This window comes from Aphelocoma coerulescens (genome assembly GCF_041296385.1).
Source record: "Aphelocoma coerulescens isolate FSJ_1873_10779 chromosome Z unlocalized genomic scaffold, UR_Acoe_1.0 ChrZ, whole genome shotgun sequence".
Lineage (NCBI taxonomy): Eukaryota > Metazoa > Chordata > Aves > Passeriformes > Corvidae > Aphelocoma > Aphelocoma coerulescens.
In genome coordinates this window covers 26,292,536-26,319,022 of record NW_027184085.1, presented here as the reverse complement: position 1 = coordinate 26,319,022, position 26,487 = coordinate 26,292,536, and the positions used below count along the sequence as shown (strand labels likewise).

Genomic DNA, 26,487 nt, shown 5'->3' with positions numbered 1-26,487 from the left:
TACTATAAGAAAGGTGTGCAAATTAATTAACCCTGAATTAAAAAAATAATCTTTTTTATGAGAAATATGTTCCTGGGGAAGTAAAAAGCACAACCATCTTGAGAGTGACTGCAAAATGCCCTCCATTAAAAATTCACAAAATCTGCTTTATATTATTGACAACTCCCTTATTTGAGGCTGATAATAAATGTCCTTTTCAAAACACTTGGAATAGCTTGGTATCTGGCACTTTGGTGCTGGGACATCTTGTGTGTGCACCACTTCAAGGCCATTAACCAAAAAAACTAAGAGGCCAGGCTGTTTTGCCTCCATCCCAGTTCCTGACTCACAGGTCCCAAGGGCAGTCAAACTACGAGTGGCAGGAAGCAGGGCATGGGTGGGAAGGGATACAGTCATTAGCTTAGTCTGCTAAGCGCCCCACCAGCAGCAAGGAAGAGCAGAGCAGAAACCATGATGGTGACTGCTCCTGTTGCCAACAGCACTGCCACTTCTGGATAGAAACAACTGAAAACAGTGGCCACTTTGGCCAATTGCTGTGACAAATCCAGATGAGGGTGTCCTGGGGCTTTGAGCATGATGAGCAGGTTTACTATCAGGCAAGTCAGAAACAGCCTTAGTTGCATTTCACTAATGTGCTTCCCAAATCATCCTCCACCAATGCCTCATTAATGCCCATGTCAACCAATGTAATTGAGACAGAAACAGCTTGTCTTACACTGAAAGCAAATCACTGAATTGGTGACAGGGGCTCAGTTGACTCAAACAGAGAAAACGCTCTCCCCTGAAAGATGTACATTTCCTCATTGTGAACTTAGCCTCCTGCTCTCTCAGTTATCACTGAGAAGAACAGTGAGGTGTCATCCTTTACTTCTGAGCTTGAAATGGGGGGCATCTCTGTCCTGTTTAGTTATGCTGGAAAACTAGATGCTAACATGGCAAGTCCACACCAGTATGAATTTATTCTTTTCAAGCACTTGATTCCCTGCACTTTTTTTTCGTCTTGCAGTATTTGTCTACCTGAAAACTGTCCTTCATCATTCCCTGAAATATTTATTTCATTCACATTCTACCATCTGCATGCTTTTTGGCTCCAAGCATATGTGTGAAAAATGAAGAGCATTCATTGTAAAGATACTCTCCAAATCAGAACAGCTCAGGCCTGACAAAATAATCTGGTTTTTAATAATGTAAGGCAAACAGTAGATACCAATCTCAGGTTCCTCACAGCCTGGGAGGAAGACATGCAGTGATCTACTCAATTCAGTGGGAGAGAAGTTCCGTTTCACACCATGGCCCTCTCCTTTATGAAAATGCATCCCAACAGATCTGAGCTTCAGACCCCCACAGTCCTCCTTTCTGTAAATACATCCCAATAGATCTGGGCTAACAGTGTCAGCCGGTGATGCTGATGAACACGAGGTTGACTCCCAGTGTTGATGAAGCACCTTGCTGTCCTCTGTGGCACAGGAGAAACCCCACAGCTCCCCTACTTCTCTTGCCAACTCTTGAAAATGTGGCACACCTGCCCCACTCTTCCAGCAGTACATCATCCTCTGCTGCCTTACACTACTTCATTATCACAATAAAAGTGACAAAGGAAAAAACAGTTACAAAGTCCAGGGCTTGAATCCACATAGTAGGATGGGCTTCACAAAACTCAGGTAAAAGGCTGGTAAAGCAAGAGGAGCAAACCCCCAAATTTTTATCTTCCTTCCTTCCTTATCCAAATCATCTCCCCAAAGGAGTCATGGATGCAAGCTGGCTGTTTGCCTGAAAACATCTTTTTACACAAAGGTGCATCAGTGTTACCTGCTGAAACACGAGCAAAGAAGGCTCTATTCGCTGTCTATCCAAGAACAACTGAATCACAAACCCAAAATATTTAGATTTATAATGCCATTACCCTTCTGTGCTTATAAGTCTGAAGAAGTGAGAAGTAGAGAACAGATACATAGGGCTATTGTAACAGGAATAACCATCAGGAAAGAACATGGACTCCTGGGATATAAACCTGCTGTGGAGTATTAAAACTGATTTACAGTTTCAGTTTCGTCTTACAGCTGTGCAGAGAGTGGAAAAAATGTAAGAATTGTCTTCTGCAAGAATGCTTCAACAAATATTTGTTGTTATGAGTCCTGGAAGGACATTATTTTGTCACATGCTTGCCTCCATAAGAAATATGGTTTATGCTGCACAACCAGTATGATATTTCAAATACTGGGAATTGTTCCCTCCTCCCCTTTTTTATATTAATCTAGTATGGATTCCTTCTATGACATGTGTATTGCTTTCCAAACTTCAAAAGCCTAAAGGATTTGTATTTGCCAAAAAAATTGAAAGCTTTTCCTCTGCATTTAAAACAGTTCAGAACAACAAACTGATTTTCTCAAAGAAGTTAAAAAAGGAATCACCAGATTAAATATGGAAAAGGTCATTATTACAATTAATTCTTTATGTACATTCTAAATAACTAAAACCAGTGGTTTATAATTGAAAGTCTATGAAAAATATTCAAAATTAGCAACTTTGAGGGCAAACCTTTCTGCTTTTTTTTTTTTAGCTACCTTTCTGCTTTTGAAATGATGCTTTGCAGCAAATAGGTTCACAGCCCCGCTCCCTTCACTGGAGCTTTCACAACACCGATCTTCCATGAGAAAACCTGGGCTTGTTGAAGGGAACAAACTACTCTGTATGTAAGGACAAAAACAAAGAGGCTACCAGAAGTGCCTGAAACTGCAAGTGCAAGCTCTCTTCAGATGGCAGCACTTGTGAGACAACCCGACTCACCCAGCACCGTCAAAAACATGAAAAAATCCCTCTACCCATCCCAACTTAACATCCTATCAGAACATCAAGGGTTGGTTTTAGCAGAGCCAGCCCCTCACCCACACCCATTCGAGGATCTCACTCACCGATCCATGAGAAGCAAACCCCTGGATGTTACTGTGTTCAGTTTTTCAGAAAATTAAGTCTGAAGCACACTTCTCCTTTGCCTTAAAGGGACTGCATAGTCCTGACACATCAGCAGGCAGGGAGCCCAGTGGTTGCTACAGAGCATTTATTTATACTCATTTGGAATTTCCTGAGACAGTCCCAGCCCGGCAGCCAGCCCAGCCCAGCGCCAGCGGTTTCCTTCACAGCACTTCACATGCTGTGCAATGCCTCTGGTTCCCCAAGGGTTAAAATACATTAAATGGGCAGCAGGACAAAAGGAACTGTACCAGATGACACACTAAAAAGATGCTAGGTTTTTGGTTTTGTTCTTTTCAGAAGAAGACAGATTTAATTCCCAAAAGGGAATTATAAGTTCAGGTCACTTCTCTTCCACTCTGTGTTCTCCCTTCCTCCCAAGCTCTTTACCCCCCACCTCACTTATTTCTCACTCCCACATGTGGACTGAGAGCACAGAAAGGTTCATTGATATAATTTGGGCAGAACGATTACCCATGTTGTAACCACCAGTGCTTGCAATTTTGTCTGTGTTACATTCAATCTTGTTTTATTTACGCTTCTCAAATGCAGGTTATAATTTGAAGGATAAAAATAAGAAGTTCTAGTATATGTTTTCTTTTTTTTTCTGAAACACAGCCAAAATATACAAGATATCCTTCATGCTAGTAAAAGCACTTTGAAAACAATGCACAGACATATCTGATTTTTCCATATTCAATTTTCTTGTTTCCACATAACACCAAGTATTAACTCAAGTAAGTATAACTGGGATTCCAGATGCAAGACGACTCACTTCTCAGCATCACAAAAAGAGCCTCAAAGCCCTGAGCTCCATCTCTTTTCACCTCTGCTTACAACAACAGTTGCTGTTAAAAGTGACAGACTCATTTAACAAGGGCAAAGGTCCTAAGACTTCACAGGACTAAAGGAAAATAACTTTATTTCCATGTTTTCCATGCAGATTCCCAAGAACAGTTAAAAAAAAAAGGCAGGACGGGGGAACGACATGAATTCTAAAAACAGTTTCCAAAATCACTGCAGACTGGAAGAGCTGTGCTTCAAACAGAAGTAGGATCTTGTGCTGAAATGGCAGGAGCAAGGTCCAAGTCCTCCACAATGCCTTCAGCTAAAATTACACAGACTTCCAATAAAAGTGTTTCCTGAATGTCTGATGGTTTCAGTGGCATTTAATATGAAGTAATATACAATACTTCCAGGCATCAGCTTTTGGACTCTAAAGTAGGTCCTTCCCTCTAGGTAATTTTAAATTTATTTCCTTAAATTACAAGTCATTGAAGTATCCAGTATAAAACATGAGCTCAGAAGAAAAGTCTGAAGAACCCAACTTGCTTCATCTGTGGACCACAAAGGTACGGAACTGTAATTGAACTTGGTTTGCTCTGTGCTCTAACTACCCCATGCATGAAGAAAAACAGCTGTCCATAAAATATTCTTTGGGAGCAGTTCCTAACTATGGTTTGAAGTTTCTGCTAGAAGACAGAAAAACTCTAGGGCAGCTGACACTCAACCCATGCTTTCAGTTCAGGGAAAAAGCAAAAATTCAGCTCTTGCAACACTGCCTGGAGCCTGCAGCCACGACTTTGTGCTTGCTGCTCTTCAAGCCGTATCATTCAACCAGCCAGGTGGGAATGAGCAGTGCAGAGCAGCACTGGGTGTTAGTGATGGGCATCTCTATCTCCATCAGCAGGTTCTTCACACCTGGGGAGATCATTAAAATAACCATCTAGTTTTCTGTTGTGAAAACAAACATGACACTCGGAATAGCGAAGTGAAGAGAGAGAATGGCCAGAACATTCTTCTCAAGAGTTAGGATTCTGCTCAGAGGAAAAAAAAAAAAATCTCTTAACATTATATGGTTTCATTTTTCTAAAAAAAGACAGCATGATATCCTGTTTAGAGAAGAACAGATTTTAGCAGCTGTCTCCACATGCTCCATCTGTTTACCATTACTCTGTGGTTTTGAGGGCTCGACATTTGAACAGGCACTTCATCAAGTCATGCACCTTGAGTGGACTGTCCTCAAAACTCCACGCTGAAAAAGACCTGCCACGAGTGCATGTAATAACCCACAATGAGTATCAGCACATCAGCTCTTGTCCAGCAATTCAAATATGGAGGCACATGTCTGGGTTAGCACCAGTAAAACCTAAAGGCAAAGAGTATATATGTATTTATTTTCTTGGCCTTTGAGACCATTAAAGTGTCAAATAAACTCACTCAGCTACTGTTTGCAGTAGAAACAAAACTGAGGTCAGAGCACAGCTCCCCAGTGACCAAAAAAACCTGACTTGGTCTGAAGCAGAGTCAGTGTAAGGTTTGGTGTATGGGCAGCCATCCAGCTGATAAATTCTTATCTAAAAAGCAGGTTATTTCACACCCCTTCTGAAAACAAAAGGCAGAGAGGGCACAATGGTTCTGTGAAAGGCAATGGATGAAACACAGCTCTTTAAAACACGTGCCTCCAACAGACCATTTCCTCAGCAATGGAGTTGCTCTGCTTGGAAAGAATGAAATAATCTGCCTGATTACAGTGATACAGTCCAGGGGAGCACAGAGCTCGGCCATACACACCACTCTCAGGTTTATGTTCCTATCCCCGAAAACAGCTGCTGCATTTTGATGAAATTTGGATATGGGGTTCGTCTAGATTTTAATTTGTGAAAGAGTGGGGCATGTGCTATTTTGTTGTTTTTTTTTTTTCGTTACAGCCTTCCAGAATTTGGCAGCTGGTTTCCACAGAATTATTTAAAATCTGCTAGCCTTTGAGGTCAGACATGAAACTGATCTGGCCCAGCCATCTCCTTCCTAGCAGATGCCTCTGGAAGGGCATAAGAAGAAAGCAAACATACAGCAACATTCCTCCTCTTGGCGTAGAGAAACCTGCAACCCAGAGACTTCCCAAGCTGGGGTGGCCCAGGATGGGTTTTGAGTCACAGTGTCAAATGTACATTTTCAGGTGCAACTGATAAATGCACCCCATTATTATCATTATCTAGTAGAGGTTCACACAGAATGAACTTCAACTACTTGTTATTTTGTGTGTCCTCAGGTAAGTAACAATCCCTACTGTTCTCCCAATGTACCTGCTTGGTAAAGCTAATGGTAAGAAATCTTGTGGGAGCAAGTAGATCATTCAAGCCTTCGAATCTCATGAAATATTTTTTGTCTTGGAATCATAAAATCACAGAAACTTTTAGGTGCCAACAGACCTTTAAGATCATCAACTGTTAACTCAAGTTCACCACCATGTCCTTTCCCATGCATTGTGTCTACCTGTCTTTTCAACACCTCCAGGGATGGTGTTTCCACCACTTCCCTGAGAAGCCTGTTCCAAGCTTGGCAAGCCTTTTGGTGAAGAAATTTTTCCTAATATCCAACCTTCCCTGGCACAACTTGAGGCCTTTTCCTCTCATCCTGTCACTTGTTGCCTGGAATAAGAGGCTGACCACCACCTGGCTACACCTTCATTTCAGGGAGCTGTACGGAGTGATAAGGTCAGCCCTGAGCCTCCTCCAGGCTAAACAACCTCAACTCCATCAGCTGCTCCTTAAACAACCTGTGTTCCAGAGCCTTCACCAGCTCTGTTACCCTTCTTTGGACACAGTTCAGCACTTCAGTGTCCTTCTTGTACTGAGGGGCCCAGAACTGAACAGGGATTTGAGATGTGGCCTCACCAGTGCTGAGTAGAGGGGGACAATCCCTGCCCTGGTCCTGCTGGCCACACTGTTGCTGCTACAGGCCAGGATGCCATTGGCCTTCTTGGCCACCTGGGCACACCCTGGCTCATGTTCAGCTGCTGTCACCAGCACCCCCAGGTCCTTTTCCTGTGGGCAGCTTTGCAGCCACTCTGCCCCAGCCTGTGGCGCTGCCTGGGGTTGTTGTGGACAAAGGGCAGGACCCGGCACTGGGCCTTGTTGAACCTCACACCACTGGCCTTGGCTCACTGATCCAGCCTGTCCAGATCCCTCTGCAGAGCCCTCCTATGCTCCAACAGATCAACACTCCTGCTGGAGTTGGTGTTGTCTCTAAACTGTGTGAGAGTGCCCCTGATAATTCCTCATCCAGATCAATTATAAAGACATTAAACAGAACTGGCCCCAGGGCTGAGCCCGGGAACACCACTGGTGACCACCCACCAGCTGCACGTAACTCCATCCACCACCAGCCTTGGGGCCTGGCCATCCAGATGTTTTTTTACCCACTGAACAGTGGGTAAAGCCACTGAGCCACAAGCAGCCTATCTCTCCAGGAGAATGCTGTGGGAAACAGTGTCAAAAGCCTTACTTAGTCCAAGTAGAAACATCCACAACCTTTCCCTCATCCACTAAGCAGGTCACCTTGTCGTAGGAGATTAGATCAGTTAACCAGGACTTGCCTAATGGGATCCATGGGAAAAACTACACATCCTATTAATGTGCCATGTAACTGATAAACTGATAAGCAGTGCTTGCAGTACATCACACAGGAACAGGACTGAAAATGGACAGTAAAGCTGGACTGGATGAGATGCTACACACAATTTCATAAAGAGATGTCTCTCCTGCTGCTGTGGTGCTGTCTTGTTCTATGGGCTGAGATGGTCTGGCTGAGCCATGTATCTGTAGAGTTGCAGCCTTACAACTTTTCTCTGCAAAGGGACAGTAAGTAGTTTTCTCAGAATTGTCAACAGTGTGTTTTTCACAGCACTGAAAATGGGTTGCAAGGAAGCAGAGGCAGAGGAGAGTTGGGTATCAGTCTGTACTCTTCAGGGTATAGACATGGCGAAGTCCCTGTGCATCCCTGGGGAGAGCTGGGGTGAAACCAAGCACTGGAAAAAAGCACTGAGAGCAGTATCGGGGAACAAAAAGGGAAGGATGAGCATCCTGGATGGCAGACACACTGTCTGAGAGAGAGAAAGGGACTAGAACTGTAACTAATGATGACGAGGGAGAATAGTCAAAGTCTAAAGGGCGATGCAGAGGATGCATGGGCATGTAAGCACATCAAGTCCTGGCAATCTTAAAAGCCATATAACAGCCATCTGTCTCCAAATACAAAAAACAGAACAGGAGCAGAAGAGAATTATTCTAGACAGGAATACCTTTTTTTAACTTTGTAACTTAAGATATGGAAAAAATTTAAAAATTAAAGAATCACACTTCTGCTGGAGGGAGAGGAGAAGAGGGGACAGGGAGAAAGGACTTAGCCATGGACTTACTGAAGTAAAAAATCCCTGCTGATATTTGTAGGCCCTTGAAACCTGACTGCCCTGATCTTGTCTTTATACTTGTATCATATGCAAATATTAGTCCACTTTTTTCAACCATGGCCATGCGCTTTGCTGTATCTTCTTGCACTGTATTTTTTTTTTTTGAAAGCTGCACATTCTAGCTTTACCAAGCAGTGTACATGAAGTGTTAAAAATTGACCTATTTGCTAGTATTAGACCTGAAATTCCAGTAACAGCAGCAGAGTTGCACAAGTGTTTCCTTTCTATTATTTGATCTGCAAACCATATGACAGTGCTCCAGGCAGAGAGGTTGGCTGTGTGAAGCAACGGTAGGGAAGGGGCTAGGAGTACATCAACAACATGCCCCTCAGCAGTAAGAGACTACTCTAGACAAGGGATGTCTGGTTTACATAGGGAGTACTGTCTGTTCCCAATTATCAGGTAATTTAATCCTCACCCTAATCTGACCAAATCTTCAAACCCAGATATTAAAAAGTACCCCCACACACACACTTTCAAACAAATACTGAAGGTCAATACAAAAATATCACAGACAGGTCCTATATATTGAAGGAAATCAACATATTGTTATAAAGGAAAAAGATACAGGAATATATTGATTTTAAAAAGAGGAGACAAATACATAAACATTAATTACAGTGCAAGATAACTAGGGAGGAGACATTGGGCAAAATAAAGGGATGGACTGTGAGAAGGGGTAAGGGTCACGTTACCTACTTCTACAGGTAAGAAGGCTTTGCAAAAGGTAGGGAAGGATGGACAGAAAACATGAAAGAGTATATGACTGGATTGCACACTCACCTACCTCTCCAAACGTCTGAGCATTTAGCTTTGTCGAAGTCTGTGTGAAGAGTCAGATGAAGAAAATTCTCAAGAGACTGAGGATATGCTCTAAAGAGTTTTAGAGTTAGAGAGATAGGGAGCAGGAGAGCCCTTTTTGGACCTGGCTGATCTGCTAATTCCCCCCAGACACCCCAACCTATATCCCACAGCAGAGGTCAACCACTGCTTTCTGCCAACATAGTAAGTATAATTTCTGGATGAAATCAGAGGAGGCAATGGCAGAAAAAAAAGGGGAGGCTGGATACAAGCATGCTTCTGTCCCAAAGCTTAGAGCTGGTTACACTGAGACATCCCGGCAGGAATCCGTACTCTGCTACCCAGGGGAGTCATGTTACCAGAGGAAGGAAATGGAAATACAGCAGCAATGCCAACGTGGGAAGTCCGAGTGCTCCCTCACCCCCTAGAAGTGCTGTGAAAACATGATACAGGAAGGGCTGCCCTTCTGTCATTTCTAATACAAAGCCTTACAAATGGCTCAAAAGAGTGGGAGGAGAGAGGTGGCCACTAGAAGAAGCTTCCCAAGGACTTCTGCTCCAGTAGTAACGCTTTTGTAAGGAACATATCTAAATGCAGCCACTCAAGTGTTTACAGAAGACAGCCAACTGTCATCAGACTATTTTCATCCAAGTCATTTTCCAGAAGGACCCTGTATTTTTAAAAGAAACAAATACCTTCCCTTCCCACAGGGAGGACATTCATATGCATTATTCATAAATTGCTTTCTGCAGAAGAATCTGGGAAGTGAGGAATACTGTAGAGTAGTTTAGGGAAAGATTTACTGAGTTGTGTGTATCTTGAAAGAGGGGGAAGGCAGACAATGAAGAGAGAATAATTTTTCAAGTCTGGAAAAAGTTTATCCTTGGTGTTTTTCCTGTGACACGTGCCTGCCTACTGGTGCTTGCTCCTTACCCTCACCCCAGCTGACACCAGACAGTGCAAAGCAGTGACTTCCACCACGAGAACTTAGGGGTTTTATCAGTTTTAGTCTCCAGTTCAGTAAGGCGGCACGGTACCACAAACAGCAAGACATGCCTGATGAGTCCCTAGAAAACTACTGGCTTTAAAATACAAGAGGAGCACCCTTGAGCTGCCTCCCAGGGTGTAAAGGGCACGTATTTCCACAGGGAGCAGCAGCAGACCACAGGAGAAGGTCCAGGTACTGCCCACACAAGTGCATCACAATGGCTCAGAGAGGGAAAGCCCGCATTGCTCCATGAGCAAGCTTTCATCAGAGAGAATGAACAGTCCTCTGCCTAGGTGAGATGTAAGAATCTTCTGGGCAGCTGCAGAAGATAATCCAGAACATGACACAACTGTGGTAATCGCTGAAGAAAAGATAGATCAATTAAATCTGTTCCTTTTCTCACGGCTGCTTTGGCCTCCTGCAGAGCATCAGCATCTGTGTATAATGGCTTTGTATCTTGGACCATCTCTTTCCCATCCCACGTAATTTCCATTTCTAAGGACTGGGCTACCCAGAGCAGACTCCTATGTTCTCAAACTCCCAATGACACTGTATTTAGCATATCCTTTCTAACTTCTTCCTGGCCCTTACCTTTCCACCAGAATCCAAAATCAGACCTGTAGCACATTATTTGGGCAACAAGTCCTGAGTAAAAGAGGATGCATGGTCCCTGGTCCTCTGCAGTCTCATAAAGGCCTTTAGGTTGGGCAAATGTAAGTCAGTGCATTTTTAAGCTTTCTGCTGCTGAGGCAAATGCACCCTTGGATTACAGGCATTAACTAGCAGTTGCAGAAACACTTACTAATTCAAGTAAATTCACAGTGAGAGCACGTGCTTCAGCTCCAGCCATCTGTCCTTAAGGCAGATCTGGCATCAGTGAATGTACTACAGCATACTGATGAAAATTCTGATACAACTTGTGATAGAGATTATGTGAAATCACTGGAGGCTCACTCAACCTTCTCCCCACAGATTTCAGGGTCCCACCCTACCTTGTTTTTAAATACTGGGCACCACCAGAGTGACTCACAGGATCACTTGTGGGTGAGGCAGCAGCCTGGATCCCAGTGACAGCCATCTGCCCATCCCAAAAGCTCAAGATTGCAGGCCAGTTCAGCAGGCTCTCCTGATGGCAAGAGCCTCTCACCAGCTGCCAAAACACACCTTGGGCATATGCCCATCCCCATTAACTCCAAGAGTTACTGGAAACAGGCTTGGAGCAGGGAGCATGGTAAGTGAGGAATAGGTCTAAATAGTCCCTCAATACACAGTCCTGACTCGAACAAATTACCCTTGCATGGCTGATTTGCTAAAAATACAAACTCACCTGAATCCTGGTCACTTGCATCTGCTAAACTAAGCAAACTCAGAGGCTGCTGAACGCAGAGCTTGGTGTGTCAGTGGCACTGCAGCGATACCTCAGTGACAGCCACCCTGCAGGAAGCAGCAAGAGAGGCTGGCAGCTGGGCTCTTGGGGCAGGCATCTGCAGTACTCAGGAGTAAAGGCTCCAAGCAGACAGACTACTGCCTTTCAATTAAACACTTTCAACTGCTAATTTCTTCATGTCTGTAAGTTCCCAGATTGATGGTCTGTAATGAAGACTGGTGGATATTCTGCTAAAGTGAGTAACAGTGGTAATGTTCAATGCACAGCATTTTCTGCTTAGACTATATTTACATTATGAGGCTAGAAATCATGCAAAATTCCTTGCATATTGCCTAATATGAATGAGGAAAATTGAATCAAAGGAGAGACTGTAAGTCAAATAATACAGTAACTGAAAGAAAAGTGTGTCTGCAAATCTTTGGTAAGAGTTGTTACAAATCAATGCAGAGGATGTGTGATTAAAAACGTTTGCTCTAAGGAAATGTGTGTTCTATTTATTAGCTTCAATTAAAAGGGTTAATAAGCTAGCTGGGGTTTTCATAATACTTTTCAACAGTTGCTTAAGCATTTATATACCAGCAGATGGAAAACACATTTATTAAACATTTGGTCTTTGAGTCATGCTGACGTTAGTATCTCAAGCAACATTAATTCAGGCAGCAGCTTTTTGTAATGGCCTCATTCTCTGACTAACTGGTGCACAGTTATAACTTCACACAGGAGTCAAGAAAACTGCTCAGATACAAAGAAAATCTGACCAGAAGCCCACAGGGTGCTCCAGAGTAACTGTGCACATATAAAATATGCAGAGGGATGCCAGGCTGCTGCAGAGGAAACAGCGGTCCAAATATGGTTTGTATCTCTCATCAAACCACCTGTGGTCCCAGAGGCCTGGCTTGCTCTAGGGAATGGAGCTGGATGCCCAGGTCAGCTGGGAGTGAAAAGAGTAAACTGGGAGCAAAGACACTTTGACAGCTGCAGACTGGCTATTACAGCAGCAGTTCTTTGCTTTACAGGTGTAAGGACACGAACAGTAAAAATGATGTTCAGGTGCTACAATGCCACTGCTTTAAGAATTGTGCAGGAATCTAAAGCACGGAGAGGAGTTAAATATGCAGAGAAACAGCTCGAATGCGTGCAAGATGTAGTGCTTCTGTGTGTAGAGAGGCATGTTAAAAATGGAATGGGAAGGGGTGAAAAGATAAAGCCATACGCTAGACTGAGGAGAAGGCACAGACAGAAGGGAGGAAAGAGAAAGGGTCAGGGAAATCTCCAACACTACGTAGAGAAAACACTATGCATTTGCTTTACTGCAAAAGAAAGGGTTTGTGCAACAGCCTTGCTATACTGACCCCTGCAGCCCATCCTTCCAAGAAAACTGGAAATGCTTTTTTGAAGTCTGTTATGAAATGACTGACAATTCTGCAGTCTCTGGATACAGAGAATGAGGTGCTTAGGGAAGTCAAATAAAACAGATGTTTTTATTACAGTTAGTGACAAATACAGTTTTTAATCCTTTATCTTTTTAAAATCAGTCTCCTATGTTTGTTTTGCTGCTTCCTTGTTTTCCACATCAGAATAAATAGAATTAGACTGGAAGTTTATTCAGAACTTTCAGAACATGTGTTTTGCAAAAGAGTTTTCACAAACCAGTTGTTAGTGAAAGGAATGAAAATCCATCCAGAACTATTTTCAAACTTCACTGTAAGTTTTCTGCTTGTGCACTGTGCTTTTTGTAGCTGACTGGAAGACACTTCTACAGATACCACTACAGAAATGTTAGCAGAGCCTCATTAAATAGATGAATTATGCATCAGTCCTAGCACGCACAGAAGGTAACAATTACTGGAAGTTTCACCCAGCAGTTAATGGAGACACTAATACTATTTAGAGAAACAATCACCTCATTTATTTTTTTTTCTTGTACTATGCAAAGAGAAATTAATTTGTATCATGTACCAAACCAACTGCAGACTCCCAATAGCTCCCCACAGACAGAGGGTATTTCCCAGCTCCTGAGGCAGCTTCTTGGATGACTGCACAACATGCCCTGGACTTGCACTGCACTCCTTAACTCTGGTGAGTTTACTGGACTGAGCAGTGAGCTCACATGCCACCAGGGCAGACTCTAAAGAGCAAACAGTTACGACTATCCAGCACCTGATAAAATAAAGCAAATTTTTCTCCGAGCACCAATTTATCTATCACTTTATCTATCACTAGTGTCACAGAGAATTCAGCTCTTTTCTGAGCAGACAGCACAGCTTTGACAAAGTCTAGTCCAAAATCACTACGAAGTCACAAAAGTAATTCCCAAAATGGATAAAAATGAACAAATAAGCTTGCAGCCCAAAGAAATACAGTTCACTACAAGACCTCTGTGCAGTGAAACTGTGAAGAGTGATAAAACTTTTAAGTCAGCAGCAAAAAAAACTATTGACAAACAGTACTGAAGCATAAACCTGTCTCTCTCTAAACTCTGTCATTTATTCACCACATTTAAGGTTCATCTCTTTACTGAGATAGGCAAGAGACAGAGAAACTTACGATAGGTGCTTTCATTATAATATCATCACTTGCTTTGTAGTTTATCTCCCATACACACTCACTAAAATATTTACAGCAAATGTACTTCCCATAAATATCCCTTAAAAAAAATCTCTATACAAATGCAAAATAGCTAGATCCTTTCCTGGAAATAAGTTCCAAATTCAAGCATTCTCTACAGATTTCATCTGCAGCAGCAGTAGTCCATATAGGCTTGTACACTGAAAAAAATTACCGAAATGGCACATAGGCATAATCATTTGATAGTGCAAGTACTCACATTCTCGAGTTAACCAAAGCAAACCACTGCTTCTTAGTCACTTCATACTTGAATGAAGCTGAACATGTGGTCAGACTTGCCAAAATATTCAAGTAACATAAATGCAGCTTAGTAGTCCCTAACAAGTCTTTCTAGTTCTTTTTCCTGCTGCTGATTGATTCAGAGGGTGCAGAAAACACCACCCCTGAAAGTTTGTCTTTCCACTCTTAGAGCTCCATGCAATTAAGAAACTTGCTTCAATACCTCCAACGCCCAGATCAGCTCCTGCTCATCCAAAGGCATGCTCTCCCAGGCAGCACAGCAGCACAACAAATCATAGGTATTTGCAGCCCAATATTCTGTCTGTTATGAACTGCTGAGGATTTGGAGACACGGGCGTACATAGCTGCGTGTTAGAACGCCAGCCTCAAGGGTTTGCAAAGCCAACAAGTCCTGACAGTTTCTGCAAAATGTTGTCCAATTTAATTCTGAATTAAATACTTGCAATTTATTACAGCGTCTTTCTACAAATAAGGGAACAAACAGCTTTATCCTGCAAGAAGCCTTGTTTGCATAACAATCCTGAAACAAAAACTTCATCTTGCATTAACACATCCCCCAGTACAAGCATTTAGATTCTTTTAGACTTACACGTCAGCCCACCAACTTTTTCAATAGACAATTCTACTGCAGGGAGAAAAAAAAATTAGTAAACCAATCAGTAACACTCCATGCCCAATTTTTCTTTCCTTGTAAGCAGAGGAAATTTTTCTGCATGACTTAAGTTAAAGGCATATTACAAAGAAAAGTCAAGTTACATGGGGGGTTTAGGCAGCAAACAGCTACAGTTAAGTCACACAGCAGAGGTTTTGCAGTCCACTTTCTCAAAAGGATTACTGAAGGTTACAAAAGGATATGGTTTCTGTCTTAAAGAATATACTTCTAATTATATAAAAAGGGGGTGGGGGAAGGGAATAGGAATATCTTATTTCAGCAGATTTAACATTGGTGAATTTAACCTTAAATCATCAACTGATAATAGTAATTCCAAATACTTAATGTAACTTTCACTAGCCTTTAAAAGAAACTTCTTGTTTTGCATAAACTGCACATAATGACACTCCATATTTCGACTGTCCTGCACACAAAATGTTTTAATCCCATGCTCTAATTAGAGTAATTCTACAGTGAGTACAGTGAGCAACCAACAAGCTCCTGCCATGCACTTGAAATTTTCCATGTAATCCTACTGTAGCAGCCTCAGCTTCAGTGGGCTAAAACTGTTTGTGCAGTGATCAGAAGAGGAAAATATTGACATAACCACAGGAGGAACACTGCTGCTGTGCTGTTATCAGTCGTTCTGCAATCTCTGCCCCCTCCTGACCTGCCAGCCCTCCTCAGCAACCTTTGAACATGCCAAGCAATCCATTTCACAGAGTATCACCCAACCAAAACAGACATCTTGGGAGCTTCTTAAAAATAACAAAAAAGTGAACACCTCTTCAGGATATTGCCTGAGAAATGTTTTTATGCTTTGCGGAGAAGCAAGCAACAAAAATTAGACTGACCAGTAAGGGTGACCAGGACAGGCTGGGTATTTGATGTGCAAGAGTTGGTTAATCTCACAAATTAGTTACAGACACAGGGTAACAGCCACATGATTCTGCAGCAAAGCCCTAGGCCTCCCAGAGTCTAGAGTAAGCCCCTGCAGGTCCTTGAGAGCAGAGCACACTGCATGCTGAATGACTGAGTGCCAGCCCTTAAGTCTTCCCAAACAACTTTCCACATGATAAATATTTAAAAGATTATCGGGGTGGGGGATGGGGGGAACAGATGGGCTCTGATCTACCAGGAAACATGTTTTCAGTATTTAAACTGCCATTACTTCCTTTTCCTGCTCGCACAATGTAAGAATTTTTTTAATTAATAATCCAAAGGGGGAAATTGTTCCCGTTTAGTTACCTGTAGCACTGCCGTTAGTATTTGCTGGGTAGGCCATGTTTGCTCAGTGACACATCCACAGCTAGGCTGTTTGGTGTCATGCAAATGCCATGCATCAAGTCCAACCAGACATGCAACCTGGAACAAACAAGTAAAAAGCAGTTAAAAACATGTAGTTTTAAGAAGTTAGGTACATTAAGACATTTCTGAGTGTTTAAAGTGTCATCTTCAGTCCAAACTTCAGCACAGCAGTAACATGCTCCTCTTAAATCAGCATCCTAGCTATCACAATCCCCAAAGGTGTCCAAGTGACTGAAGCTGAACTGTGGTTCTTTGAGAACCTCCAGATCTGTCGTCAGTGAGGATCTAACTAGCTGAATTTGCAATTGGCCTTGTTTTTTTCTGGCCTGCCCTCAACTTTTTTGCAGCTGGTCTTTAAACTCCCCTGTACCACCACAGATTCCTCACATTTGCTAGCATGTGTATAAAGTTTTAGATTACCCAAGATCTTATGTAGGCAGGGTTAGAGGATTTTTTTAGGTGGAGAGCACCTACAGAAGTGCGGTACCAGCAAGTGGGGGACCAGTTGCAATTTCTGAGCTCAGACGTCCCCCAGGGGAGGTGAGGGAAGAAGAACCCTCAGATGCAGCCAGAGCAGGCATCTCCCTGCCTGACAAACCTAGACACTGACACCTACTGTGTGGAAGCCGGCAGCGTGGGGGGGACCAGAGGTGGCACGGATGCTGTCAGGAATGGTGCTCGTCTGACTACTAGACCTCTCCACTGCAAGTTCAGCAACGGGTTCTCTGGGTGTTAGGTTTTCTTCCAACCCAATCATGGCAGATTGAACCAGTAAGCAGCACTTGCCTGAAGCTCAGGCTGCAGGTACAGAAAAAGGGCACATTTGGCTGGTGAGAAGAAGCCAAATGAGAGGTAGAGACCAAATCAGCAGCAGTTCTGTGGCTAGCTGCCTGCTGGCCATCTCTGCAAAGCCAGACTCGTTAGCTCTGCAACAGGGCTCCTGGCTCCTCCTTCCCTGCCCACCTTCGGTGCAGGGGGCAGCCTGACTACAACTTTCATGCTCGGAGCAACAGATCTGACTCATATGAGGCTGCAGAGATGCCTCTTCGTGAGTCTGCTGCGAGTTTTCTGCAGTCCAAACAGCATTTCATTTTGTTGACTCAGATAGGTGGAGCTTAGGTGTATGAAGAACACCCTGCTTTGCCGACCCCTGTCTGACTTGGGCTGACAACTCCTCAACAGACTAGTCACATTTTTCCAATTATATTTGATTTGGCTCTGACAGTATGTGCAGGGAAGTATTTAAAAGCTAAGCAGATTAGCAAAGTAAAAGAAAATCAAAAATTAATGAGCACAGGCACCATGTGAGATACATTGAGTCAGAGATACACTGACTGATAGAGAAGCTGGCTGTCTTTAGAAGCTGACAGAGCTCCATCACACAAGCTAATACAGCTTCACTTTCTCCTTCAAGGAACACATGCACAAATGCCTTCATTTTTAGTACAATCCTGATACCAATTTCCCAAGAATACAGAAATATCTTCATTGCAATTCCCCCTTCCCTAGTTCTGCCATGTATGCTGGCATTTACCATCTCTTGTTCAGTGGAGGGCAGGACATGAAGCTGCCATAAAGACTGTATAAGTGAAAGGCTACAAACAGCAAAATAAAGCAGGAATCCAACACAGGCCATGATGCAGAGAAGCCTATCACAAGATTCCAGGCATAATGACAATTATAAAATTTCTGAAACAAAGGAGCACGACAAGAAAAAAATAGAAAAACATTTTGCTGGCAGAGTTTGCAGCCAGGACAGAAGTTTTAAATCTGTGAACTTTTAGGAAAATATTAACTACTTCCTTTCAAACAGAGATATTTTAAAGCATCACTCCTGTCTCTGCTTGCTCTAAGGATATAAAGTTATGTTTTAAGCTGAACACAGGCAATTTTTACTGAGTCACAATGAATGCTTACTAGAAAATGATCTACTGTCTCCATGTGAAGTTGCTCAGGACAGCCACTGTCTCAGGGCAGGCTGCACTTAGCAGGGCATCAGAGTCTACCAGCAGTGTATCCTGGTAAAGATAACTGATTTACCCACTTCTAGTTTGTTCAGCATAGCTCTGTGCTTTCTCAGGAGCATTAACAACAGGTGTGCTTCCCTGCTTTCATTATATACACTGTACAAGAGTACCTGAGAGCATGCACCCATGGGTAAGAGGGGATCCTGGGCGGGGATGCACCTCTTTTAGGTGCAATGCAGTCCCAAATATGAGTGGGTCAACCACAAAAATGAGGCCCGACTGTGGCGTGCCTCATCATGGGTTTAAAAGTAAAATCTGTTAAAAACACTGGTCACCATTCACAGGCCCACATGAGAAGAGCTTCCCAATAGCAAGAAACAAATGTAATTGGGTGAGAATTGACATAAAGTTAATAAAAACAGTGCTGAAAGTCTAAACAAGGCCTAAGATCTACATTTTGTTGTGGCTTGAAGAGATGTAATTGACCTGTTACAAACTGCCTTGTGGGTATGCTTCTATTAGTTTCAAAGCTATGCAGGCTTGAGTACCTCAAGCAAACTTCACTTGCTGCTTCAGAGCTTAAGTGAGGATTAATTAAATTATTCAGGAAGCATATTCCACCCAACAGATAGAAACAAAAAAGAGAGAAAAAACACAGGATCTAATAATTTGTTAGCTAAGTGGAAGGATTTATAATTGATTCCTTTCTTTCTTTTTTTTTAAAGATTAAATGTAACAGGAATTGACAATCTGCCTATTAAACAGCTCTTTAAGTACAGAAAAATATCTGATCTCGCTCAGCAAACTCATGAAGGAAGGGAATTTTCTTAAAATGTGCTTTGAGCCATACATTGGGAAGTGTATTTCTGAAATAGCAACAACACATACATGGATCATTTTTAGAATGGTGCCACATGTGATTCCCCAGCTGCACATACCCCAGAAGCTGCATTTGGACACAAGTCTCTCATGTGGGCGAGGCGCAGGACAATACTGGAGGCCAGCTAGAATACTGAGAGGAGGAAAACAGCCTCCTCTATAGCAAAGCATATTCTCTCTGGTAGAGACATCTTACACAAGAAAATTAGTAGAGGAGCTTGTATATTCCTTTCCCAACTCTTCAGCTCTTTGCCCATGTGTTTTTACATGCTCAACCCATGCTTGCCTGTGAATACTGTGATTTACAGATCCTAGGGCAAATGCAAAACAAGCAGAGACTAGCCATATGAAGAATTATTGCTCAATGAAGCAGTTGTTTAAAGTGTTTTGCATTAGATATTCAAACTCTCTTCTGCCCTGAGGTTCAATAGCAGAAAACTTAAACACACATGATCCTCAGTTTCTACAAACGTTCATGACATCCCAGAATTTACAGGTTTTTCCAGAATGGTGATTTTTTAGGCAGAACATAAAGCCTATGTCCTAATCCTGTCCTAGGCACAAGGGAAAAGAACCACGCTCCTCTTTTGTGCTGCATCTAGCCAGGTCACCGACAGCTATTCTAGTGTTTCAGCACTAGAAGTATCTGAGTACTTATAGATCAGTTCTGGCACCCATACAGCAGAACTACAGAAATGTAGTAGCCTCAAGAGGCACAGACCTTGCAGAAAATCCAGGCTCACACTTCAGTCTGATGTTTGCAGGAGACACTTAAGATAGAAAACAGTTGAGGTTTGGTCTAAGAGCAGCTGTAGAACAGCATGTTGGCAACACAGTAATTAGAGGAGAAATATAACTCAGCTCTTAACTCAGAAAAGCAACCCTGAAAGTCCTCCTGTCCAGGGCTGAGGTCACATGTGGGAAATGGTGATGGGCACACACTGGTTTGTGGGATTCAACAAGACAGATTTTGGCTTCCCAGGCAAGGAGGCTTTAGGCTAAATAAATAGGTATGTAACTTCTTTTTTCCCATGGCATGCAGATTCATAAGAGCAAACAGTCACATCAACCACTCCAAACAAGCTCCAGATCAACACTGTATTTTGAACCACATACAGGGTGAATGTAGCTCGGACACTACAATTCTGTTGTTTAAGATCTGGATTAAAAGTGGGAGCACTGTAGGTCAGAACTGTGAAGGATTCAAAGGTACTGGCTCCCAGTTGTTCAGATGGATTCAGTCAGGGGATGGTTCCAGAAGAAAAACCAGCTCTGCAATCCTATCCAGCAAGTGCAAAGTGGTGATTAAATGTCTTAGGGTAGAGGGGTTTGACAGAGCAGGTCGACCCATGAGATGCAATACTCAAGAAGAACTGGTACTGCTCCATTCCTGCTATACATCAGTGCCAACAAGACTTCTACCTGAGACTTCCCTCTCACATGTGGGTCGTTGGCAGTAGAACTTGCCCAGTTTCATTCTGCAAGACTCTGATAACATTTGCAAACAAGAGCCAAGATACATGCAAAACCCATCTAAAAACATAGATGGTAATTTCTCTAGCTGCAAGAAGAAATTGGCACTGGGAATCCCTCCTGCTCAGCTGGAGTGGTGAGCACTTTTCAAACTTGTGCTTCTCTACAGGAAACAGGAATGTCTGCAACCTGTAGGTACCAAGTATGCCAGGTGCAATTTAAATGAAACAAGGTCTGTTGCCAACAACAGCAAAGGAGAAAGTATGTGGGGAGTTGCTCTGTGGTTGGTATCTACCCTGGGATAATGACTGTATCTCCCTGATACTTTCTTTTCAATCTCATTCCTACTTTGGTTGTGTTCTTCTTACCCTTATATTTATCAACACGAGTGGCCAATAAATTGAAAGGCAACTTTTGTAAGGGAGAAATATCTTTTTTTATGGATGCTATTTTAGAATTAAAGATAAAGAACAAGTAAGAATGCAGGCATATAAGGATTTTTTTTCAGATCAGACACAGTAATCAACTTTGCGATAAGGGTTGTGAATGATTTTAAATTTTACTTAATTATTTAATAATATAACAATTCACCCATTCATATACTTTCTACAGCAAATGTCTTTCTAATGTTGCATCCAAATCACAAGCAAAATTATGCAAGTTGCTGTTCAAGTCTCACTAACTGAACAAAATAAATCAGTAGCTAGGCCACCCTAAAATGCAGAACGAAAAATCCCCTGGGACCAGTGTTTCCTGCAGCATCTCTCAGGCTGCAGTCAGCTGTGATTCAGTCTCTCCATCACAAGATACAGAGATGATTCTTACTATATGCAGTGTGACAGGTAATTTATTTTGGACAATATTTTAAGTAGTCAACCAAAAGAAGTCACCTCTCACTGTGGGTTTTTTTTCTGCAGAACCTGCAGTAGGATGAGAGCAAAAGAAGCCTTGTAAATCCTTTCAACAAGCAAGTTAATTAAGGAGATATGGCTACGGTCAGCATGAATTTACCTGCCTGCTTTCCTTACTCCCTCCACTTATGGCACTGGTCTGTAAAAAGGTCTTTCTTTACAGCAGAGCTCCAGGCAAAAGCTGAGCTAAGCTCTGTTAAGAAGAGAGTGATGGCTCAGAAACTCTGGGACCTGAGTCAGCAAGCTGAAGAAAAGAACAGTCAGAGTGCTCCCAGCCAGGGCAAATGCTTCCCTTCTGTCAAAAACAACAACAAAAAAATCAGACCCAACTCTAAGCTTTGTTGCTTTTGAAGTCCCAGCTAGTGCAATGTCAGGCTCCAATTCTCAAGCTATGTTGGAAATTAACATAAATCAGTTTCATGGGGATTCCCTCAGTTGTCTTCTTCCCCAGCCCCCCAGCCTCTATCTCAAGCAGAGTTGCATTAAGCTTCTCTGCCCACCTTGTTATTGTCGGAAGTGGAGAATAAATGTGCCACCTTCAGTAATGCAGGGGTCTGAGGGGTTTTCTTCTGCATACTTGAAAATCGTCTTCTCATCTCCTGAGAAGGGCTTCCACAAAGCTTCTGCTTCACTCTCCCAAGCCACCTACGTGCTGCACAGGAGCAGGGCTTTACTGGGCAGCTTTCAGTACAGAAAATGCCTCAGAAAATGGATATACATGGAAATATTTCCAAGGCACTGGATCCTTCTGGCTATTCGAAATAACCCAGCAATTTTCTGAATTTCTACAAGTATTGCTTTGTCACATTTGCTACCGATAGCAGAAATGGTCTACCATCAGCTGCTGGGTTTTAGTTTCCCTTCCACATGGAGTTATCCCAGTAGTGTCTGGAGAATTCAGAAGAGAAAGCAGCCATTCTACACAAGCCACTCATTGACTTGCTGGGGAAAGAAAGAGAAACAGTGAAAGGATTTCAAAATAGTACCCAGCAGAAATAAACATAATAAGCATTCTATAGAGGCAGACAAATGATCCATCCAGACTATCTTGTTTTCAATAGTAGCAACAACAGATACTATTTAAGGCTAATACAAGTGCCTGATGATGAGTCCATGCTTCTGTATTCTCCCAGCATCAACAATTATTGGATTTGGAATATTTAAAGGTATGTCCTTAGTATGCCATTTTAATATTCACATAAATTGCCTGTGAATTTGACTCTTTCTGACCCTGCTGCTGCCACAAGCTTCTGCTGCCTTGTGGGACAGGAAGTCCCAGGCTGTCAATACCCGCTGCATACTTTTTTCTTATTTTAAACTGATGTTTGAGAAATTTTACTGCTACCAAATTCTTGCATTGCAGGACTTGGTCAAAATCAGTGCAGATTCAGCTTATCCGCACCCTTTGTGATTTTATAAACTATAACCTTCTCTCTCAGCTCATAAGCAACACAATCTCCAGCTCAATTTTAGTTGCCCTTTCTGTACCCTTTCATGTACAAGTCACCATGTGGAAAATCCTGGTCATGAACAGCATCTTACTAAAAAGTTGTCTGCAAGAACAATCTTTCAAAATGGTGCAAAGTACATTAAATTTTGTTAGTATAACCAAGCTTGGCTGTAACAACTAGCTAATGTGTGGGAAGGAAAACCTCAGTTCTAGTAATTCTTGTTAAGGAGTTAAGGCAAACAGAACTTATCTGCAAGCACAAGCAGCTTTCCCTGGTATGGACCAGAGGCTGGACACAGCCCTCCCAAGTATCCGAAAAGACAGGTCAGCCAAGTGGACTTTTGGTGACCATACCTGTTCTCAGAGATCCTGCAGACTCACTGTCAGCCAGAAGTGGCAACTCTTGCTATTTTCTAACTATCAGGATCACCATTCATTAGTAAAAGGAAATCATTGTATGGATTCTGTAAATCATAGTTGGCATGCTTTTGTCACTTGTAATAAGGAGGACATCCTGTCCATACAAAACTGGGTGACAGTCTGAGGACTTGGTGGTCCTTGTCTAATATGCACAAGCATGATCTTCACTCACGTGATCTCAGCCTAAACACAAACATGTATGCTTGGATGACACCCATGACACAGTGCTGCAAGGCCCCCCACACCCTACGAGCATTCTCAGACCACCCATCTCTTCTGGAAATTATTCCTGACAACATCATTGTCATCATATTACATTATGGAAGGAAAAAAAAACACCTTCAGGAGACTGCATGGTTCTGCAACTCAGAAACCAATTTCTGTTTATATTAGAGAAAAAAAATCAACTAAAAAAAGAAAGGCAATCCAAGGTAGAAAAAAACAACTTTTTTTTTTATACCTGAAATTCCTAATGGATGATGTAGAAGACACTCCCTTTTATTTTTGCCAGTGAATAATGAGTTACATAAAAGTACATGAATTCAAGCCAGTATGATATTGCTATGGGTTGTAATGCTTGCTGCGATAGGGAGCCCAAAGGATGCAACTGGCCTATCCGCATTTTTCTTGTGGAAAAGCAGGAGGGATGAGACTCCCATGGCTTGAAATAGTTCAGTCTGATCATTCTCCAAGAGGGAAATGAAACGTGTGCTGAGTGGCATTTTTATCTGCTCTGACAAAGACTGAAATCCAGCATGAATAACAAAAAGGCTTCCAAAAAGTTGGGAGAGAAATGAATGCATGTTGGGGATGATGCATGCATGCCAGTTGCAGTATACCTGTGGCCTCCCAGAGCTGACAATCCTGGAATTGCTCTGTCTGGGACAAGAAACAGTTCCACTTTCTTCTCTACAGCATGTATATAAACTACCTGTCACATAGTTCACTCAGTGGAGCAGGACAAAACACAGCATCCCTTCCACTCTATCTTTAAACATTACAAGTTGTACAACAGTTAGAAAAACACATATGCAGATCCCCATAATTTAAAATTAATTCACTTATTCAAAGAGAATTTACAGGTAGACAAACTTGAAGGCTGAGATGAACAAACCAGTCATGGATGTTTATGAAAGGGACTGTGATCTTGTTTAGACTTTGCATCTAAGACAAACTGCAAGGATTTTAAGGCACAAACTCTGATAAATAGGCAAATCTAACTCTTCTGTAAAGTACCCAAGTATTTAGCCTTCAGTGACATTTCATATGTAATGGTGCAAGCATGAAACATACTTAGAGGTGGACAGTCAAGTCTCAGTCTGTCTCTTCTTCTGATTTTAGGTCTGAGATGCTATACCTAATCAGACTAGCCATAAATCTGCTATGACGAAAGGGCAATGATATGGGACAGCTGGCAAGTTCAAAGACAAATACTTTTGTCTAGCAGCATTTGCCCATGTAACTATTCACCTGTGACCCCAGCTGAAGGTGTATCTTTACCTGAGAAAGCTCCAGCAGATAAGCTTCGTCCCCATCTAGCCCTAAATGCCGCTTCCTCCCCCACAATAATACCCAAATCCTGGTGTCTCTTTTCCTTTTTTTTACTACTAATATGGGTACTGTGGACCGTGCTATCAACCTTACATGAACAGAGAAATTACAGGCTTTTTCCACAATGAAAGTGGAAAAATGTAGGTGCAAGGAGACAATATTGTAAGGACCAGGCTCTTGCTTTTCATCTATCCCAGTTTACAGCAGAGGACTTCAAGTCTCACTCTCCATTAGACTCAGTCTATAGCCCACACTGCCAACATTTCATCCCCAAGTGCTAGACTGGGTCTACAACCTCAATACTAACATGGGCCCATTTCTCTTCAAGCTGCTTGAAGTGGCCCTTCAGAAATACAAGGGGACCCTACTTGCCACAACTCTTCTATTGAGACCACAATCCCACAGCTTCAGCATGGCCAGGGAACACACTCCACACATCCTCCAGGCTGCTCCATCACATAGCATCCCTCAGAAACAGCCAGCACATGTGCAGGTTTTTTTACCACTTCCCTGAACCACAAACCATCTCTTGTGAGGCTTTCCACATTCATTCCAGGGGTGAGGAAGTTTCCCTTGTCCTGCCTCCAAAGCCACCACATGTCCACACCACTATGGACTGCAAGCCAGCACACTGGCAGGAGGGAGGCAGGATATTACAGCAGCAAAAACCTGCCAGAGGCTGCTCCTCCACCCCACCACATGCTATATGGCCTCTCGGTACTGGTATCTGGCAGCAGCTGCAGTGAAGCATGATGGAGCCAGTCTAGCTGGGTATCTCCATACTTTTCCTGCTCAACAGCTCACAGAGAAAGACTTGTCAGCTTGCCAGGCAAGTGTCAGAGCCTCTGCATTGCATGCGGCCAAAACCATTTTGCTACGTGTGGACACCTACAGGGAACTTACCCACCCAAAAGAGGGGACCACAAGTTGGGGCAATGCACTTGTCCCTCACCAGGGATGTTCCTCTCTGCAGCCCAGTCAAACCAACATTAAAACAACCTGTTCTTAATGCTCTGGGACTTTGTAATTTAATCTGAGTAAATTTAGATCAGCATAGAGTTTACATAGAGTTCATTCCTCCTTCTCAGTGAGAGAGTGAACTAACACTTGTATTAATTATTCACAGCATCTTCTTATGCTCATGCTCCCTTTTTCAAACAGATGTACAGTGGCAAGAGAGTCCAGTGCAGACAAAAGTGTGCTGATCAACTTACTGCACAAGGAGTTTTCACCTTAGGAAGCCAGGACTCACTGAATTATGTCTCTCCCCTGAAAATTCTAATCTAAAGCCCTGCATCTGGTTACTAGCATGAGGCACACCACTGCTGTGCCACAGGGTGCCAGGCAGGAGAGGTGCTGACAAGCTGCTGGGACATGTGTGGTACGACTGCTGTGTGCAGCATCGAGGCTGGCAGTGCTGACTCTCATTTCTGTCAGTCACATCCAAATAAACTCAGCCTTCATTCACATTGTCTGTCAGCCAAAACTGTATCTCAGCGCTGACATGAGCTGCAACAATCAACAAACAAGGGGCCATCTATATCTTACAGCACGTGTTAAGTTAGAATTGAATCTGTAATTCCCCAAATGGTGTATGGATCTGAAACTCAC

At 42.7% G+C, this 26,487-nt stretch overlaps 1 protein-coding gene across 1 annotated transcript in view; it reads right to left on the bottom strand.

Moving 5' to 3' along the window:
* Nucleotides 1-26,487, bottom strand: part of KANK1 (KN motif and ankyrin repeat domains 1) — a 129,786-nt gene that overhangs the window by 34,179 nt on the left and 69,120 nt on the right. The window contains exon 3 of the mRNA XM_069001036.1: nucleotides 16,166-16,282. Within this exon, the coding sequence (XP_068857137.1) occupies nucleotides 16,166-16,202 (37 nt within the window). The 5' untranslated portion in view covers nucleotides 16,203-16,282. The remainder of the gene's footprint in view (nucleotides 1-16,165; nucleotides 16,283-26,487) is intronic.